The sequence below is a fragment of the Adelges cooleyi genome, unplaced genomic scaffold (genome assembly GCF_023614345.1).
Source record: "Adelges cooleyi isolate 19-005CV unplaced genomic scaffold, UGA_ACOO_1.1 ACOO_flye_CR_arks_rails_tigmint_CR_PRNA_25, whole genome shotgun sequence".
NCBI classification, from domain to species: domain Eukaryota; kingdom Metazoa; phylum Arthropoda; class Insecta; order Hemiptera; family Adelgidae; genus Adelges; species Adelges cooleyi.
In genome coordinates this window covers 40,741-57,253 of record NW_026095915.1, presented here as the reverse complement: position 1 = coordinate 57,253, position 16,513 = coordinate 40,741, and the positions used below count along the sequence as shown (strand labels likewise).

At 30.2% G+C, this 16,513-nt stretch overlaps 2 protein-coding genes across 3 annotated transcripts in view; both read right to left on the bottom strand.

The window, feature by feature from the left end:
- LOC126837531 (trimethylguanosine synthase-like) overlaps nt 1-9,465 on the bottom strand; it is a 60,330-nt gene extending 50,865 nt beyond the window's left edge. Inside the window, exons 1-7 of one of the 2 annotated variants that reach the window (XM_050571478.1) lie at nt 9,188-9,465; nt 7,805-7,942; nt 4,941-5,112; nt 4,501-4,621; nt 4,283-4,414; nt 3,219-3,532; nt 2,934-3,105 (exon numbers count right to left, since the gene is read on the bottom strand). In XM_050571478.1, the coding sequence (XP_050427435.1) occupies nt 2,983-3,105; nt 3,219-3,532; nt 4,283-4,414; nt 4,501-4,621; nt 4,941-5,112; nt 7,805-7,942; nt 9,188-9,318 (1,131 nt within the window). In that variant the 5' untranslated portion in view covers nt 9,319-9,465 and the 3' untranslated portion in view covers nt 2,934-2,982. Of the gene's footprint in view, nt 1-2,933; nt 3,106-3,218; nt 3,533-4,282; nt 4,415-4,500; nt 4,622-4,940; nt 5,113-7,804; nt 7,943-9,187 lie in introns of those variants that run through there. The other variant, XM_050571477.1, reaches the window with a different exon arrangement.
- The window catches only part of LOC126837530 (juvenile hormone esterase-like), a 54,517-nt gene extending 38,711 nt beyond the window's left edge, over nt 1-15,806 (bottom strand). The window contains exon 1 of the mRNA XM_050571473.1: nt 15,696-15,806. The gene's annotated coding sequence lies outside the window, so the exon portion shown is untranslated. The remainder of the gene's footprint in view (nt 1-15,695) is intronic.
- Between the last annotated feature and the right edge of the window lie 707 nt (nt 15,807-16,513).

Sequence of the window (16,513 nt, the reverse complement as noted above, 5' to 3'; positions counted from 1 at the left end):
TGTTCAGTACATTATTCTTAATTTAAAAAGTTAATGAAATTATGCGTTAAGTACCATTTAAATTTCAAAAGTGTCTATCAAAAAAACTAAGTTGAGAGGGGGGAAAAAACACAACAAATTGATGAAAAAATGAGATCACATTGCATAAAAACACTATTTCAAGAAAAAATTTATTTTCTTATTAAACCCATTCAAATATTGAGTGGTTCACGGTAAGTTGATCATTCTGTATATATATTTGGGGCATTTTGAGTCAAACCACACGGTCATTGGTGGACCGACCTCCTCGAAATATTTTTTATGAACTTCTATTGGTCTAATATAATTTTGTTGTTGTGACTTTAATTTTGTTGAAATTTAATCAGCCATATTTGACGCCTAAATTGGAGGTTTTTAAAGTTATTTTTCACGAAAAATATGTTTCAACCAGTTTTAAAATTCCAACATTTTTATCATAAAATCAGAGACTCAAATAAAATATTTCCGTATAATATCGGGAATGGGCAGAGATTTATTTATTTTTTTTTTGTAATGAAAATTTTGTTTTTTTTAAATTTCTGAAAAAAATGTATAATTTTATTCGTAAAGCACATTTTTCATTTTTTATTCCCAAAATATGCAAAATATCAATTTTTACAAAGAAGTTTTATTTTTAGTTTTTTAATAAAAAAACTGATTTTTTAAAAAAAAAGTTTCATTATTAAAAAAAAAAATAGTAGAAATTGATCGACCCATTCAGTTTATTTATTAGATGAAAATAACTGATTTGAGTCTCTGATTTTATGATAAAAATTTCAGAAATTTAAAACTGGGTGAAATCGAGTTTTCTTGAAAAATAACTTAAGAAACCTCTATTTTGGGGCCAAAATAAGTGATAAATTTTTTTAAAAAAATGTCTTATATTAGACCAATGGAAGTTTAAAAAAAAATTTGAGGTCAGGCTAATGACCACGTGTATGACTTAGAATGCCATATATGTATTTTTAATAGCTATGATTTTATTCAAACGAATTTTAGTAATCTAATATATATCTATAAGTCTATATCTTTATAATCTTTATAAAGATCTGTATATCTTTCAAATTGGTTCAGCGGTAAAAAAATTCTTTTGTTTCCAGACACAAAAAAACACATCTCTGTAAAAAAAAATACCTTCTCAGCTCGGCTTTAAAACTATAAGAACATACATTTTTAAGGTTTTTTTTTTTAAGTTGTACTTTTTTAGTTTTTACAATTACCTTTTAACGTAATTACCTTGCGTTGCCGTTAAAGTTTCAAAATTAGATATAAAAATAATAAGTTGGCAACTCTACATCTTCAGTTATAAATGTAGTACCCCAAGCCCCAAGGTAGCCATTTGTCACCACTGCTTTTTACCACATTTATGAACGACTTATCAAAGTAATGCGGTATTCCCGGTGCATTCTCTTTGCGGATGATGTGAAGTTGTTTTCAAATATTAACTCTCGTTTGGATTGCTACAAGCTTCAAGAAGATCTTAATAGCTTTTATAGTTGGTGTATAATAAATGGCCTCGGCGTTAATTCTTCAATGCTCTCAAATTTCGTTCTCCCGTAGTAAATCTTCCGACTTATTTTCTTATGAAATAGGTGGTGTTGATTTAGTTAAACTTAATCATGTAAAAGACTTGGGTATTATTTTATCTAGTGATCTATCGTTCCGTGGACATATCACTCAAGTGTGTACCAAAGCCCTTCGGTTTTTCAAAGCGCATTTGATGGGAGTTTAAAAATCCAGCCTGTCCCAAAGTCCTATATATAGCCCTAATTCGTTCGATTATTAAATTACCAAATTGATTGTCCTGAAATATTACCTTCCACGTTTTACATTTCTCCTTAACGCCAAAATTATAGTATTAATGCTCCGCTCAACTGTATGTTATTATTGTGTAATGCGCTGGAGAATATTGATTTATTTAACACAACCTTAACCAATTAAAAAAAATGTATCAAATAATTTGTCTAAAATTTTTTTTTTTAAATTACTTTATTATCGTTAGGTATTTATTATTATTATTTTTGTGATCTATTATTATTCTATATATCTATTATTCTAATTATTATGTGTACTCGGTTTCCCTTACAAGTGTAAATTCTTTAAACAAATATATTGTTAACCATAATATTATCATTGTATAGTGTTTTTCAATATTTAGTTACGTCAAATACAATTAAACTAATTGGAAAAATAAATAATTTTTGGTAATGTTTAACAAACACTGTGAATTAACATTTGTGAGTACTCCTAAAATACCTTGCCTATGATTCACATTTTGATAAAAAATCTTTAAAATGTAACGATCCAACCATACGGGCTCGTGACGTTAACTTAACTTCAGTTGATGGAGAAATTTCTTTGTACTTTTTCTAAGTCGATCTAAGCCTACACTTATCACATTTTATTAAAACAATATAATATGTTGTTCTGTCAGAATGTTAAACAATGTATAAAAAAAAAATGTTTTAACTAAAATCGCTTCTGATGGATTTATTCTCTCCGAAAAAAATACAAATTTATTTATACGGATATAATTCCGCAAACAATAACTCGGTCATGTTTATTTCCAATCGCAAAGAGAGACACATTTACGATTGAAAATGTGGGAAACATTTGGTTACATATACAATTGTATGCATTTTTTTTTTATCGATGAACCGTTATAAATGAAGAAATTGCTTTAAAGATTAAAAAGTTTTTTTGGGTTTGTTAATAACAAAATTAAAAATTGATCAAGTCCTTTTTGTACCTGTCGTTAAAGTTTATAAATTTTAAGTTTACTTTACAGTAAAAACAAAATAATTGGGCTGAACAAAAAAAAAATATTACTTTTAAAAGAAAAACGGGCGAATACACAAAATTTCATTTCGCTCCGTTTTTCCGTGCCAATATATGATAATAATAAAAATCGGTAATATTTGTGGAAATGGAAATATAATTATATTTATATTAATAATATAAATCTCAATAGTCGTTATCAGTTACTTCTGTGAATTCTCCGTAAAACGCAGTTATCGAATTCAACCTGTCGTTAATTATGTTTTGTTGTATTTCCACTTTTCCAAATCCTTTGGCTAACCATACACACTAAAAGGTAAAAAACAAACAACACAATAAGAAACAATGTAAAAAAAAATAATAATTATAATAATAATAAGAAATAACAATTAGTACGATAATTAATATACGGCGTGTCTTACTTCAAATATGTTAGTCGTCTTTGGCATATGAAAAGCAATACTGGGTGCAATCTTTTTCACAAGATCAAATATGCCATAACCACCACCAAATTGATTGTCGCACATCGATTCTAAACTAAATTTTTCGTCAACCGAATATTTTGGTCCTCCCCAAGGAGGAGACATGAAAACTACATCGGTTTTTAACATTTTACAATTTCTAGCAAGAGCGAAAAAATCGCCAATAATAAATTCAATTTTGTGTGCAACGCCATACACTTCGGCGTTGTGTTTTGCATATTTAATTTTTTCCGGATCAATATCAATAGCTATAACTGAAACAAGACAAAAAAAAATTATTAAATATAATCAATATAATATAATATAATATCAATATTATAAAAAACGATATTACTGTCGTTTAAAATATGCATAGATTAAAAAAAATAAATAATAGGGTAAGTAAGCTTTATGAGTATTTTTTTTCTTTTTTAGGGGACTTTAATTAAATATAAGCTAAATAACCTAATAAATACAAATGTATTACATCTGCAGACATCTAATTTTAATTATATTTACATTTTTAATTGAACAAATTTAAACATCAAAAAGCCATTAAACTGTGTTTTTAGTATTAGGGTGGATACAATATTAGGCTTGACCGTTTGTCTATAATAATTTGTTGCCATCGTTTTCCAATATCGTAATATCCTTGTCTAATATTTTTCACACCTATACTAAATATACTTCCAGTCTAATTTTTAGGTCTCGAGTGCTAAAACTTTTTTTGGAACAGAGAAATAAAGAAAAACTGCAAGGAAATAGGATTGTGATATTTTTCTGTTTTGTCAACGTTTAACGATTGTACTTAAACTGAAGAATATTCCATACAAATTTGACTATTTCTAAAAAAGTTACAGCACGCCGTACTAAGTTGAAGATATGTACACTTTTGTGGTGTTTTTTTTTTTTTGTTCTAATAAAGTGCTTTAAGGTACGATTTCTGATATAAAAAGTTGCACGAAGAAACCGAACAGAAAAAAAATGATGAATGTTTTATACATACTAAAATGATTTATACATACCTAAATTACACGTAAGAGCTAATTGTATTATGTTTCCGCCAGCCCCACAAAAGGGGTCCATAGCAATGTCACTTCTGCAGCGTTTCGCTATGTGATAACTCAAAACTTCTGGACAAACCGAATAGAAACTTTCTGCAGAAAATATGGAAAATAATTTTATTTAAAAATGTACAATTATTATTATCACAACGACGGTCACATTCTCATATTTTAACTACCTGCGTCCAACAAGATTCCGTTATCGAATTTAGAAAATAATATATGTCTCATAGACCAGTACTTGGAAGACAGTTTATTTTTGCTGTGACTCCAACTCGGATATCCTCTTTTCTTTTTTGTCTGCAATTAAAATACATAGTTTTCCACATATATATATATATATATATGATAGGTACACGCAGTATAAAATAGGAACCTAGAACGTTAACAGTAAGGAGGAGAAAGAGGAATAGAAAATCTGCAACTTTAATTTAATTGGCTATACTAGTCTGTTCGGCAAAATAATAATAATACATTTTTTTTTTTAAACACTAAGATAATTCCATAAAAACTAATCTGTATTTAAAAAATAGGAATAAATCGGATGATTTTATTTTGTATTTTTTTCATAGACAAAAACGTCAAATACCATAATACTGTACTATGATACTATACTAACTTCTGGGACAGATGGAAAAAAACTTCGACTCGGGCTGAAGTGTCTGATGTGTTTTTTATGGTAGAAAATCTGTGAAGGTTTTACTGTGTACATTTTGTCTTCGCTTACGACGAACCCGATGTCTTTTAGCGAGCTAATTATTCTTTTCATTCCAGTGCCATAATTTGATTTTCTAAAAAATAAAATAAAAAATGACTGGTCAATTTTTTAAAAATATTTTGTAGAACATATTATTATGAAAAAATGTTGTATTTTTTTTTTTATTAAATCATAAACTTCTCGAGACACAAGCCTGAACATTCCAAATGTTTTATATAGAAGCGAATATATATTTTTAGTACCTCACCCTAATTATAGAATATGACTATATTTAGGATGCCATACATGTGTGTGTACACCCTGTATATTTCTAGTGTAGTATTTAATAATGTTATACGTTATAATTACGTTAAAAGGTAATTGTAAAAACTAAAAAAGTACAACTTAAAAATGTATGTTCTTATAGTTTTAAAGCCGAGCTGAGAAGGTATTTTTTTTTACAGAGATATGTTTTTTTATGTCTGGACCCAAGATATTTTTTACCGCTGAACCAATTAGAAAGATACTTATAGATATATTTTAGATTACTAAAATTCGTTTGACTAAAATCATAGCTATCATATATACATATAAGGCATTCTGAGTCATACACGTGGTCAATAGCCTGACCTCAAATTTTTTTTTAACTTCCATTCGTCTAATATAAGACATTTTTTTTTTTTTTTAATTTTTATCACTTATTTTGGCCCTAAATTAGAGGTTTCTTAAGTTTAAAACTCGATTTTGACCAGTTTTAAATTTTCGAAATTTTTATCAAAAAATCAGAGACTCAAATCAGTTATTTTCATCTAATAAATAAACTGAATGGGCCGAGATCAATTTTCTATTTTTTTTTTTTTTAATAAACTTTTTTTTTAAATCTGAATTTTTTTTTTTAAAATTCAGTTTTTTTATTAGAAAAATAAAAATAAAACTTCTTAGTAAAATTTGATATTTTGCTTTTATTTTGGTAATAAAAAATGAAAAATGTGCTTTACAAATAAAATTATACTTTTTCAGATTTAAAAAAAAACAAAATTTTCATTACAAAAAAAATAAATAATTTTCTGCCCATTCCCGATATTATACAAAAATATTTCTTTTGAGTCTCTGATTTTATGATAAAAATTTTGGAATTTAAAAACTGGTCGAAACATATTTTTCGTGAAAAATAACTTTAAAAACCTCCAATTTAGGGGTCAAATATGGCTGATTAAATTTCAACAAAATTAAAGTCTTATATTAGACTAAAAGAAGTTCATAAAAAAAATTCGAGGAGGTCGGTCTAATGACCGTGTGGTTTGTCTCAGAATGCCCCAAATATATATACAGAATGATCAACTAACAGTGAACCACTCAATATTTGAATGGGTTTAATAAGAAATTAAATTTTTTCTTTAAATAGTGTTTTTATGCAATGTGATCTCAGTTTTTCATAATTTTTTTTGTGTTTCCCCCCTCACAACTTAGTTTTTTTGATAGACACTTTTGAAATTTAAATGGCACCTAACGCATACATTTCATTAACTTTTTAAACTGAGAATAACTTACTAAAAATGTTGACTGGTCGATAACCAATTTTGGATAACAATTTTTGAAGTATAAGTCCAGGACAGAAGGAAAGGTGGAGTGTAGTATTTTTTTTATCTGCGCGCATTTCCCAACCGCACTTTCCCTCCCATCCTAAAATTTAAACTTTTATATCTTTAAAAATAGTTGTCTAAAACTGGTTATCGACCTGGCATAATGTTTAATACATTATTCTTAATAAAAAAAAAACTAATGAAATTATGGTTACCATTTAAGTTTCAAAAGTTGCTATTGAAAAAACTAAGATGGAAGGGTTAAAAATAAAAACATTTATGAGAAATTAAGATCACATTGTATAAAAAAATTACGGAAAAAAAAAATATAATGTAATTATTAATTAAACCCAGTTAGATATTGAATGGTTCACGTTAAGTTGATGACCCTGTACATATTATTTTTGAGTTACTTTAAATTTGTTTTTGATTAATTACTTATTTGAAATTTTATTCAATAAAATAAAAACTATTAATAGCTTCCAAATCGCTCATGCCTATTTAAAATTTATGCGGTAATTAAAATTAATAGAATTTGTTTTTACTGAAGGATAAAAATAACTCATACTAATATTCCCCTTAAATAATTTTATTCTGTATTATTTTATGAATTCAAAATCTCAAAACAAATCTAGAAATTTTAGCAACTTGGAAGATAAAACGAATGTTTGAGCAGTTGAAGAACTGTCAAAGATAAGTCTTTTAGTTCTGAAGGACACACTGTACATTTTTAATTTCTACCATTCTTCCATTATATATAAATGTCATCCCTGACATCTTATAGATATTAAAAATAAAGTTATGTCTCTCCCCTCTATAGTACTTGTCCCAAAAAAAAAAATTTGTTGTATGGTGTAACGAAATAGGTGTAAATTGTACAAGAGGAAGTGGTTTTTATTATTAAATCCAACCCTAAAAGAACTTACTAACTACTAGTCTTAATTTGGCTATTTAGAAGTTGTACACAAACTCTTTACAAAGCCAATATTTAGAAAAGTACATCCTTACAAACATACTAAAGAAAATAAATAAATTTTTAATACTTACATGTTTGTTTAAATAAATAGCTATTTATAATCTAAATTGGTTCAAACACAATAGAACTATTATATTTTTAGAGAAAAAATTTGTTTTTATATTTTCATACACAATAATATGTTGGCCAGGTTAACGTACCAAACGTACCAAATCTATAATACTTACAATTCCAAGTTATCATTTTCGATATAAGTACTTAATTTGCGTAAATCTGGATACAGTTCTAGTTCATTTTCACTTTCGTTCTCATCTTTGATACTATGACTATCGTCAATAAATAAGTCATTAGGAATTCCAGGATGCCTAAAATAATGTTTAAAAAAAAAAAAGGATAAAAAATTATTAGGTACTTAGATACATTGAAAATGAGTAATTTGAAAAAGGTAATATTAAAAATAAATTACTAAATCTACTACGTTAAATAAAATATAATAATATTCAAAATAACTTTCTGAAAAGATCCAAGTTGGTTTTTTAAAAACATAGTGCATAAATATAATGTTCTATTGTAAAAAAAAAACATGCACTTGCGATTGGCCAAAGTTGCAATTGATTTAGAATTAGAGCCCTCGAAATGATTTTTCAAAATTCCTTTTATTAAGTAAATAATTAATTCTATTAAATTATGTATTTGAGTCAAGAAAGTATAGTTTTACTATTTTTAGATTATAATATTTTTCTTTTTATTCATATTATTCTTGGGGACTTGGGGACTTACAAAAACTTTTTACCAAATTAAAACTGATAACATTTACTGTGTATACACAAAGAGCATCGCTTATAGAATACCAATTTAGATGTTAATATGAAGGTTTTTGTTTCTTCTAAAATTATCAAAAAATTACATGGTAAATATTGTCATTTTAAGTCGGTGATAAGAGTATAAAAATTCCGTAAACACGTTTGCGTTATGCTTTCGGAGAGAAACAAAACATTTACTTTACAAATTGAAGGTGTCGGTGGATAAAGGTGTTAACTGACATTTGTGAAATTGTTCAATAACGCTGCTATTTAACTGAATATTATAAAGCTACGGAACTTTTTTGATATTCAATATATTATGAAAATATTACCAAGTAGCCATGAATAAAAAACGTTTTCCGGCTGATACAATGTTTTTTTGTTACACTATAACGCTTTTGTTAATTTAATAAAATTACCCCTTCATTATTTCATGTCAAAATAAAGCCTGCCGGGTCATGTGTTGCGATATCACAATATTGTCCACCACTTCTCCGGACGGATTTAACTCCGTCTCCGTTTATATCCGTCTCCCGGGGCGGCTCGTTTCGCTCTAACACTTTTGACCCGTCCAAAACTATTCACAGTCACTGTCTCCTAGCACGCCAGGCTATATCACCTCTATGATATATATGATGTCCTACCTACCCGGTGTAATGGTCAGTTCGCCTGTGACTACACACGGTCGGCCGTAGGGGCCACCACAATATAATAATAATAATAACAATATTAAATAACATAATATTATGTCGGTACGAGACGTCGACCGCCGGGGCCACGTCCGCGCACATCGGCCGGAACGCCTACCTGGGTTTGGCCAGGACGCGGCTGCACACCATCGTGATTTCCTCGGTACAGCTGCAGAAGTTCCTCTCGTACAGTACTTCGGCCAATTTCTCGGTGTGCACCGAAAAGAACGACAAGTCCAGGTAAGTCATGATGGTATTTTACTATATACTACAATAGTTCCGTTAATTCGGTTGGTGTTGTTTTATTTTTTTTCCCTAACGACCCCGTATCGCGTACGCCGCAACGGCCGTAATCAACGCAAGTCAACATGGCCGACCGCGGCGTCCGTCCGTCAACCCGTCATGTGTATAATAATAATATCACGGAATATAACCGGAAGGGAAACTTTAACAGGGGGAAAAAAAAAATCAAACCGACTCAAACTCATTCTTGTCGAACACGCCTGATGAGTCGCCGCGGTCTAGGTTTCCCTTCCGGTTATTGTGTGGCGACAATAATAATATTGATAAACGACGGTTATCAACATTGTTTTTCTTTATCATTTATACACCTACAGGCTACTTGGACGATGCACGGTGGTCTGAAACGAAATCGTAGCTCGTCTAAACTATGATTTTCGAATAATTTATTTTGATCGTTTTTTTTTTATAGCAATATTTCATTAAGAGGACGGTACCCTGGCCATTGCTAAGGAGTAAAGTGTAGGCAGTTTTTTGAAAAATCTTAATTTAGAGTTTCAACTGTAGAGGTATACAGCTACGTCTTATTAATACAGTAATGAGGATTGACCTTATTGATTGCCATTTTTTTTTTTTTTGGTCAGACTATCACAGTCATGACTACAAGAAAAATTACAATTTTTTCCCCATAAAAACAGCGCACTCGCGCGGTAGCATTCGCTGAATACACACGTGTATTTACGCTCCGTCTCTTTCTTACGCTATAGTGGTTATACTAATCATATTATGTTTAATTGTGAAAATGTAACAGTTATGTCCCGCAGATTGTTTATTCACATTGTGTAAAATTGTACAAAAACAAAAACGTAAGTTAAAAAAAATAAAATTAAATATAAATATTATTCAAACAGTTTATAAAAGTAAAGCAGTGCCGTGTCAGTTTTCCACACGTCATTGTCTGCGGTGCTTATCTCGTTGGGCCGTCGCACGACGGCCACTTATCTAAATTACCGTCGCCGTCATGTCTAAAACTGCTAACAAAGTCGATAATCAAGTTAACCGTAATAATAACACTAATAATCAGCTCTCACCGATTGTGTTGAATAATACTGTCGATGGTTGGCAAAAGATTGCCAATAAAAGACATCATTCTACTTCTTCAAATTCAAATCCTGGTTCGCCTCGCCCAACCACTTCTAGTAAAAAAAGTATTAAACTATTTCACTCTACAAACCGCTATGAAATACTTAATGATGAAAATGATGTTGAAATCACACAAAATGAGGACCCCCCTGAGAATAATTCGGAACAACCAATCAAAATCCCTCCCCCTGTGTTCATAAAAGGTGTGGAAAACTTCACTGATCTATGTACGGTTCTTATTGAATTGATAGGAGTGGACAATTTCATATGTAAATCATCAGTAGATCGCCTTAAAATTCAAACAAAAAATCCAGAGTCGTATAGAACACTAGTCCGGTTTTTAAAAGAACAAAAAGCGGAATTTCACACCTTCCAGTTAAAAGAAGACAAGCCTTTACGCGTTGTGATCCGTAATTTACATCCTACTACTTCGGCGGAAACAATAAAAAATGAGCTCGAAATTCGACTTTTTGAGGTTAGGCAAGTAACCAACGTTCGATAAATCGAAAGAAATCTATGATTTATCCTCTTTATTACACACAAAAATTAAAGTTGAAGAACCGTACAAACCCAAAACGATAAGCCAATATATAAATTGTCAAGAGTATGGGCATACAAAAGCCTACTGTGGTTACCCGCCGAGATGCGTACGCTGTGGAGCCAACCATATGTCGTCTAACTGCTCAAAGCCTCGTGATCAACCTCCAAAATGCGCACTATGCTCAAGTAGCCACCCAGCCAATTACAAAGGTTGCTCAGTATACAGAGAAATTCAACAACGGAAAAAATCTACACATAAAAGTAACTTTTTATATGACAATCTTAATATTAAGAATTTTAATGTACAACAAGACAACCACTCATTAAAGGATTTCCCTAATATTAACCACACATCTCCAAAACAGACATATGCTCAAACGACTTCCAATAATACTAATAATCAAATTCCTTCACCTTCTTTAGATATAAATAAAGTCATGTCATCTTTCCTTGAAGACCTTAAGTCTCTAATTAATCCCCTTATAACTCTCCTAACAAAAGTTATCTCCAGTTTGCTCGATAAGAAAAATGACTAGTCATTCTTTTACAAACAATTCATTACTAATCCTCCAGTTTAATGCTAATGGCTTAAAAAACCACATTAATGAACTACAAACTGTCCTTCATACTAAACGCATAGACATTGCACTTATAACAGAAACTCATTTTACGGAACACTCAAATTTTTCCATCTCTGGTTATACATTATTAAAATGCAACCATCCAGACAATACTGCTCATGGAGGAGTAGCTATTTTTATTAAATCTTCTATTCCATTCCTACCTCTTCCTAATTACTCCCAAGACTATATACAATCCTGTTCCATATCCTTAAAACTTAAAAATACATCATATACTATTGCTGCATTATACTCTCCTCCCAAACATAAGGTCACGAACATGTTATTCAACGACTATTTTAACACTTTCAAAGATAATTTTATTGTCGGTGGCGACTTCAATGCCAAACGCCAAATTTGGGGCTGTCGCTCAAATAACCCCCGTGGTCTTGTTCTACATGATTTTGTATCATTAAAAAAATTAAATATTCTTGCTCCTCCTGGTCCAACATATTGGCCTTCGTCCCTTCGTAAAAATCCAGACATACTTGACATTTTTGTAGCAAAACTACCGAACAAGTTAAATTACACTATAGACAATATCCTCGAGCTCAACTCTGATCATTCATCAGTCTTACTTACCATTAATTCAACTCCTCAAACTCATCAAAGTCATCCCAAGTTATTTCAAGTAAACACAGATCGATATATGTTTCATAATCTAGTTAATCAGAAAATTAAACTAAGCACAAAACTTAAAACTACTGAGGACATAGATAAGGCTGTAAATAATCTCACTAATATCATTCAAATAGCTGCCTGGACGGCTACTGATGATATAACACTATCCCAAAACAAAACAATTGTTTTACCAGAGCAAATAAGAATATTAATATCTGACAAACGTAGAGCTAGATCTTTATTCCAACGCACTAGACTTCCGTCACATAAACATTTATATAATAAGTTAGCAAATAAACTTAAAAAAATGCTTGCTCAACACAAAACCAATTCCTATAAAAATTACTTATCTAACTTAACGGCTAAGGATGGTAGCCTATGGAGAGCTACCAAACAAGCTCTTAGATATAAAACAGCTAATCTCCCAATTAAAAAAAACTGACGGCAGTCTAGCTATCACTGACTTGGAAAAAGCAGAGTTATTCAAAGAACATCTAGCTGATACTTTTAAACCTCATCCGAATATACACTCACCTGAAACGACTAGTTCTGTAATGGCATACCTAGACGCACCATTACCACTATATCTTCCAGTCAAATGCTTCACACCAAATGATGTAAAATTCACAATTGCTAGATATCCTTCCAACAAATCCCCTGGTTTTGACCTAATAACGGCTGAGGTTGCAAAATGCCTTCCAAAAAAAGCTATTATCCACTTAACCCATATATTTAATGCAGTCATTAGACTTTCGTATTTCCCTCTATTATGGAAATTCTCGACTATTATATTAGTTCCTAAGCTCAACAAACCCCCTAATCTGCCAACATCCTTCTGACCAATCAGTCTTTTACCGTTCTTTGCAAAAATTTTTGAAAAATTATTAATTAAAAGAATACTTCCCTGTCTCTCTGTCAATGAAATACTGCCTAATTCCCAATTCGGTTTTAGAGCTTCTCACTCCACTATACATCAAGTCCATAGAGTAGTAGACGCAATATCGTACTCGCTCGAAAAAAAATTGTACTGCACAAGTGTGTTTCTTGATATTTCGCAGGCCTTTGATAGGGTATGGTATGACGGCCTCCTTTATAAATTAAAAAAAATTTTGCATCCCACTTATTACTTGTTTTTCAAATCTTACTTAACAGATCGTTTTTTCCAAATCCGTCATGGTTCTTCAGTATCTGATATAGCCTCTATAAAAGCGGGAGTTCCACAAGGAGGTATTCTATCTCCAGTCCTATTCAATATCTATACCTCAGACCAACCCACAACTCCTAACACAATTGTTGCAGATTATGCTGATAACAAAGCCATTTTGTCCTGTAACTCTGACCCACAGATTGCATCCGTCAATTTGCAAAATCATCTTCATTTAATGGAAGACTGGTATACAAAATGGCGTTTTAAAATTAATCAATCAAAATCAGTTCACACTACCTTTACTCTAAGACTTCTCCCTTGTCCTGGTGTCTCTATACGGAGTACAAATCCCCTCCTCTTCCTCTGTCAAGTATCTCGGTCTCACACTAGATAAACGACTCACATGGGCTCAGCACATTAAAATTAAACGTTTGTCTCTAAATAGCCGTCTGCGGTTACTCAAATCATTAATCGTAAGCAATAAATTTACAGATATTAATACAAAACTTCTTATTTATAAAACTCTTTTAAAACCCATATGGACTTACGGCCTTTAGCTATGGGGCAATGCTAAAAAATCCAATACCAATAAAATTCAATGCTTTCAAAATATTGCCTTAAGAAAATTAATAAATGCACCTCCTTATATCTCTAATTACACACTCCATAACGACCTTAACTTAAAAACAGTCCATGAAGAAGCTATCTCCTACTATAAAAGATTCCACATTAAACTACTCTCCCACTCTAATCCCCTTATAAAAAACCTCTCAACCTTGTCCATACCTGGAGACCCACCCAGACGTTTAAAACGTAAGTGGTGCCGTGATCTTCTATCTAATAATATCAATTAATATTAATACATAATTAATCAATGTAAATATAAGTTTAAAATAAAAAAATAAAAAAAATCATTGGAAGTGTCACTAATGAGTGGTTTCTTCAATCAAAAAGTATTCAATTTATATCTACTCTTATCATATATACTTATTGTGCCTATTGTACAGATTGTATATTTCTTTTGTAAAATAAAAAAAAAAAAAAAATTTTATTTTGTACATTGTCAATCTAGTAAAATAGAAGTATAATATAGCTTTGAAATAATATAATCTATGAAGTATAATTAGTTTGTGTGAGATTGCTCTAATGGAAGTATATAATACATAAATATTAATTTTATTGAGAATAAGCGATTATAATTTAAACTATGGAGTACAAACGATTGAAACATGAATCGTCGACCATTCCAACAAAATATAACAAGACATTGTATATGTGTTATTTGGTCCACTACGTTTTTGCAAAAAAAAAAACCAGTACAGTGGGGTCGGGACATAGTGGCGACGGAGCATAGTTGGGTCGGGGCATAGTAGGGATGGGGAGGTCACAGGGTTACAGGAATTTTTAAATCTGAAAGTGATAGAATCACTTTCGAAAAACGCTTCGATGCTAATCGGTAGTTAGTATTTTCAAGCCAGTACAGTCCAAACCAGCAAAGTTAGAAAGTTTTAAATGAAGGTTCTGTATTTACAAATGAGCATCAAAGCGTTTATTTGAAAGTGATTTTATTCAATTTTATCACTTTTATTTATAATAATGCCTGTAGACCTGTGTCCTCTCTGTTTCATCATTGTTTTGATTACATTATGCCTATACTCTACTGTACTAGTCCTCTCGGATAAAATCACTTTCAGATTTCAAAATTCCTGTAATCCTGTGACCTCTCCATCCCCACTATGCCCCGATCCAACTATGCTCCGTCCCCACTATGTACTGGTTTGTTTTTTCTGTGTATTTTCTATGCAGGGTACAACTGCTTGCAAAATATATTTTGGAATAATTCAATTTTTCACTTAGTAATAGTATAAACCTATCAGAATATGATTCGAAAATGAAAAAAGATCGTTTTAATACTAAAATAGTATAATTTAAACCACGAAAACAATATGCATGAATACTGTGTAAACCTATTATTAGTAATTTTAGTTTAAAAAAAAAAAAAAACGCCAAAAAACTGAAAATACAATAAAAAATATACTTATACAAGTTTAGTGTACTAAGTAAAAAATTAAGTATTATAAATCATCAGTATCGGATATTATGATTTGGACACAAAGTAAATGCATAATACATTACATAATATATTTTATAGTTTATCCCCTAATCTCGGTTGCATAATATAATAAAACAAGGTTCACAATATCCTTTCGCCATACTTACAGTTTAAATAATAATATAATGTAGTATATAATATGTTGTACGTACAATAAAGTTGTAATGTATTTATATACATATTATAAAACAAATTCGCTTACCTCGTCTGTGCACGATTTTTTCAGTATAACTATTGAACGTTGATGTTATTTTGGTTTTCACTAATACATATTAAAGTGTTTACCAAGAAAAGTTAAGGTGTGTAATGTACCTTCGCATTTTAGGTACAGGTGTGAAGCTATGTAAGAATAATAACCACTATATAGACTATAATATATACTAATATAATAAGTATGATATTTAAATTTCTAATTAATAAAACCAAAGTCAATTTTTCTTATGATAATAATATAATTTCCGACAGCCGTCAAATCACACGATTGTTTAATGTGTTTTTTTTTCATAAATTATTCAAATATGAAGTGGGTTTTTATTACAATGTCAACTAACATAAAAATAATAATACCGAATACATAGAAATGTATAAGTAGGTAATGACGAATAACACTGGGAGTTTTATGCAAACTTATAATATAATTGTTTCACATATTATTGGGACATCCAGTTCGCAAATGACGGGAGGCCTAATATGAGGGTCATTTCTTTAAAATTACATGTTTTCTTAAAAAACAGTGCCTTAACTTTTTAAATAAAATTTCAACAATAAGTTTAACTATTCACATTCATTAAGTAGGTACCTTTAAATAAGACAAAAAATTTAAAAAAAACAAATTATTATTTTTTTTAGATAAGCATTTCTAAAAAAATGCTTAAAAAAACAAAAATTGTATTGATTTGGAAATATATTTTCCTTTAAAATTGTTAGCAATTCCTCTTTTCCCAGTCATCTTTTTTAACTACTATCATTTCAGCATTTAACTCTTTTTCGTTGTTTTTCAGCAACGATTTATAGTGATTA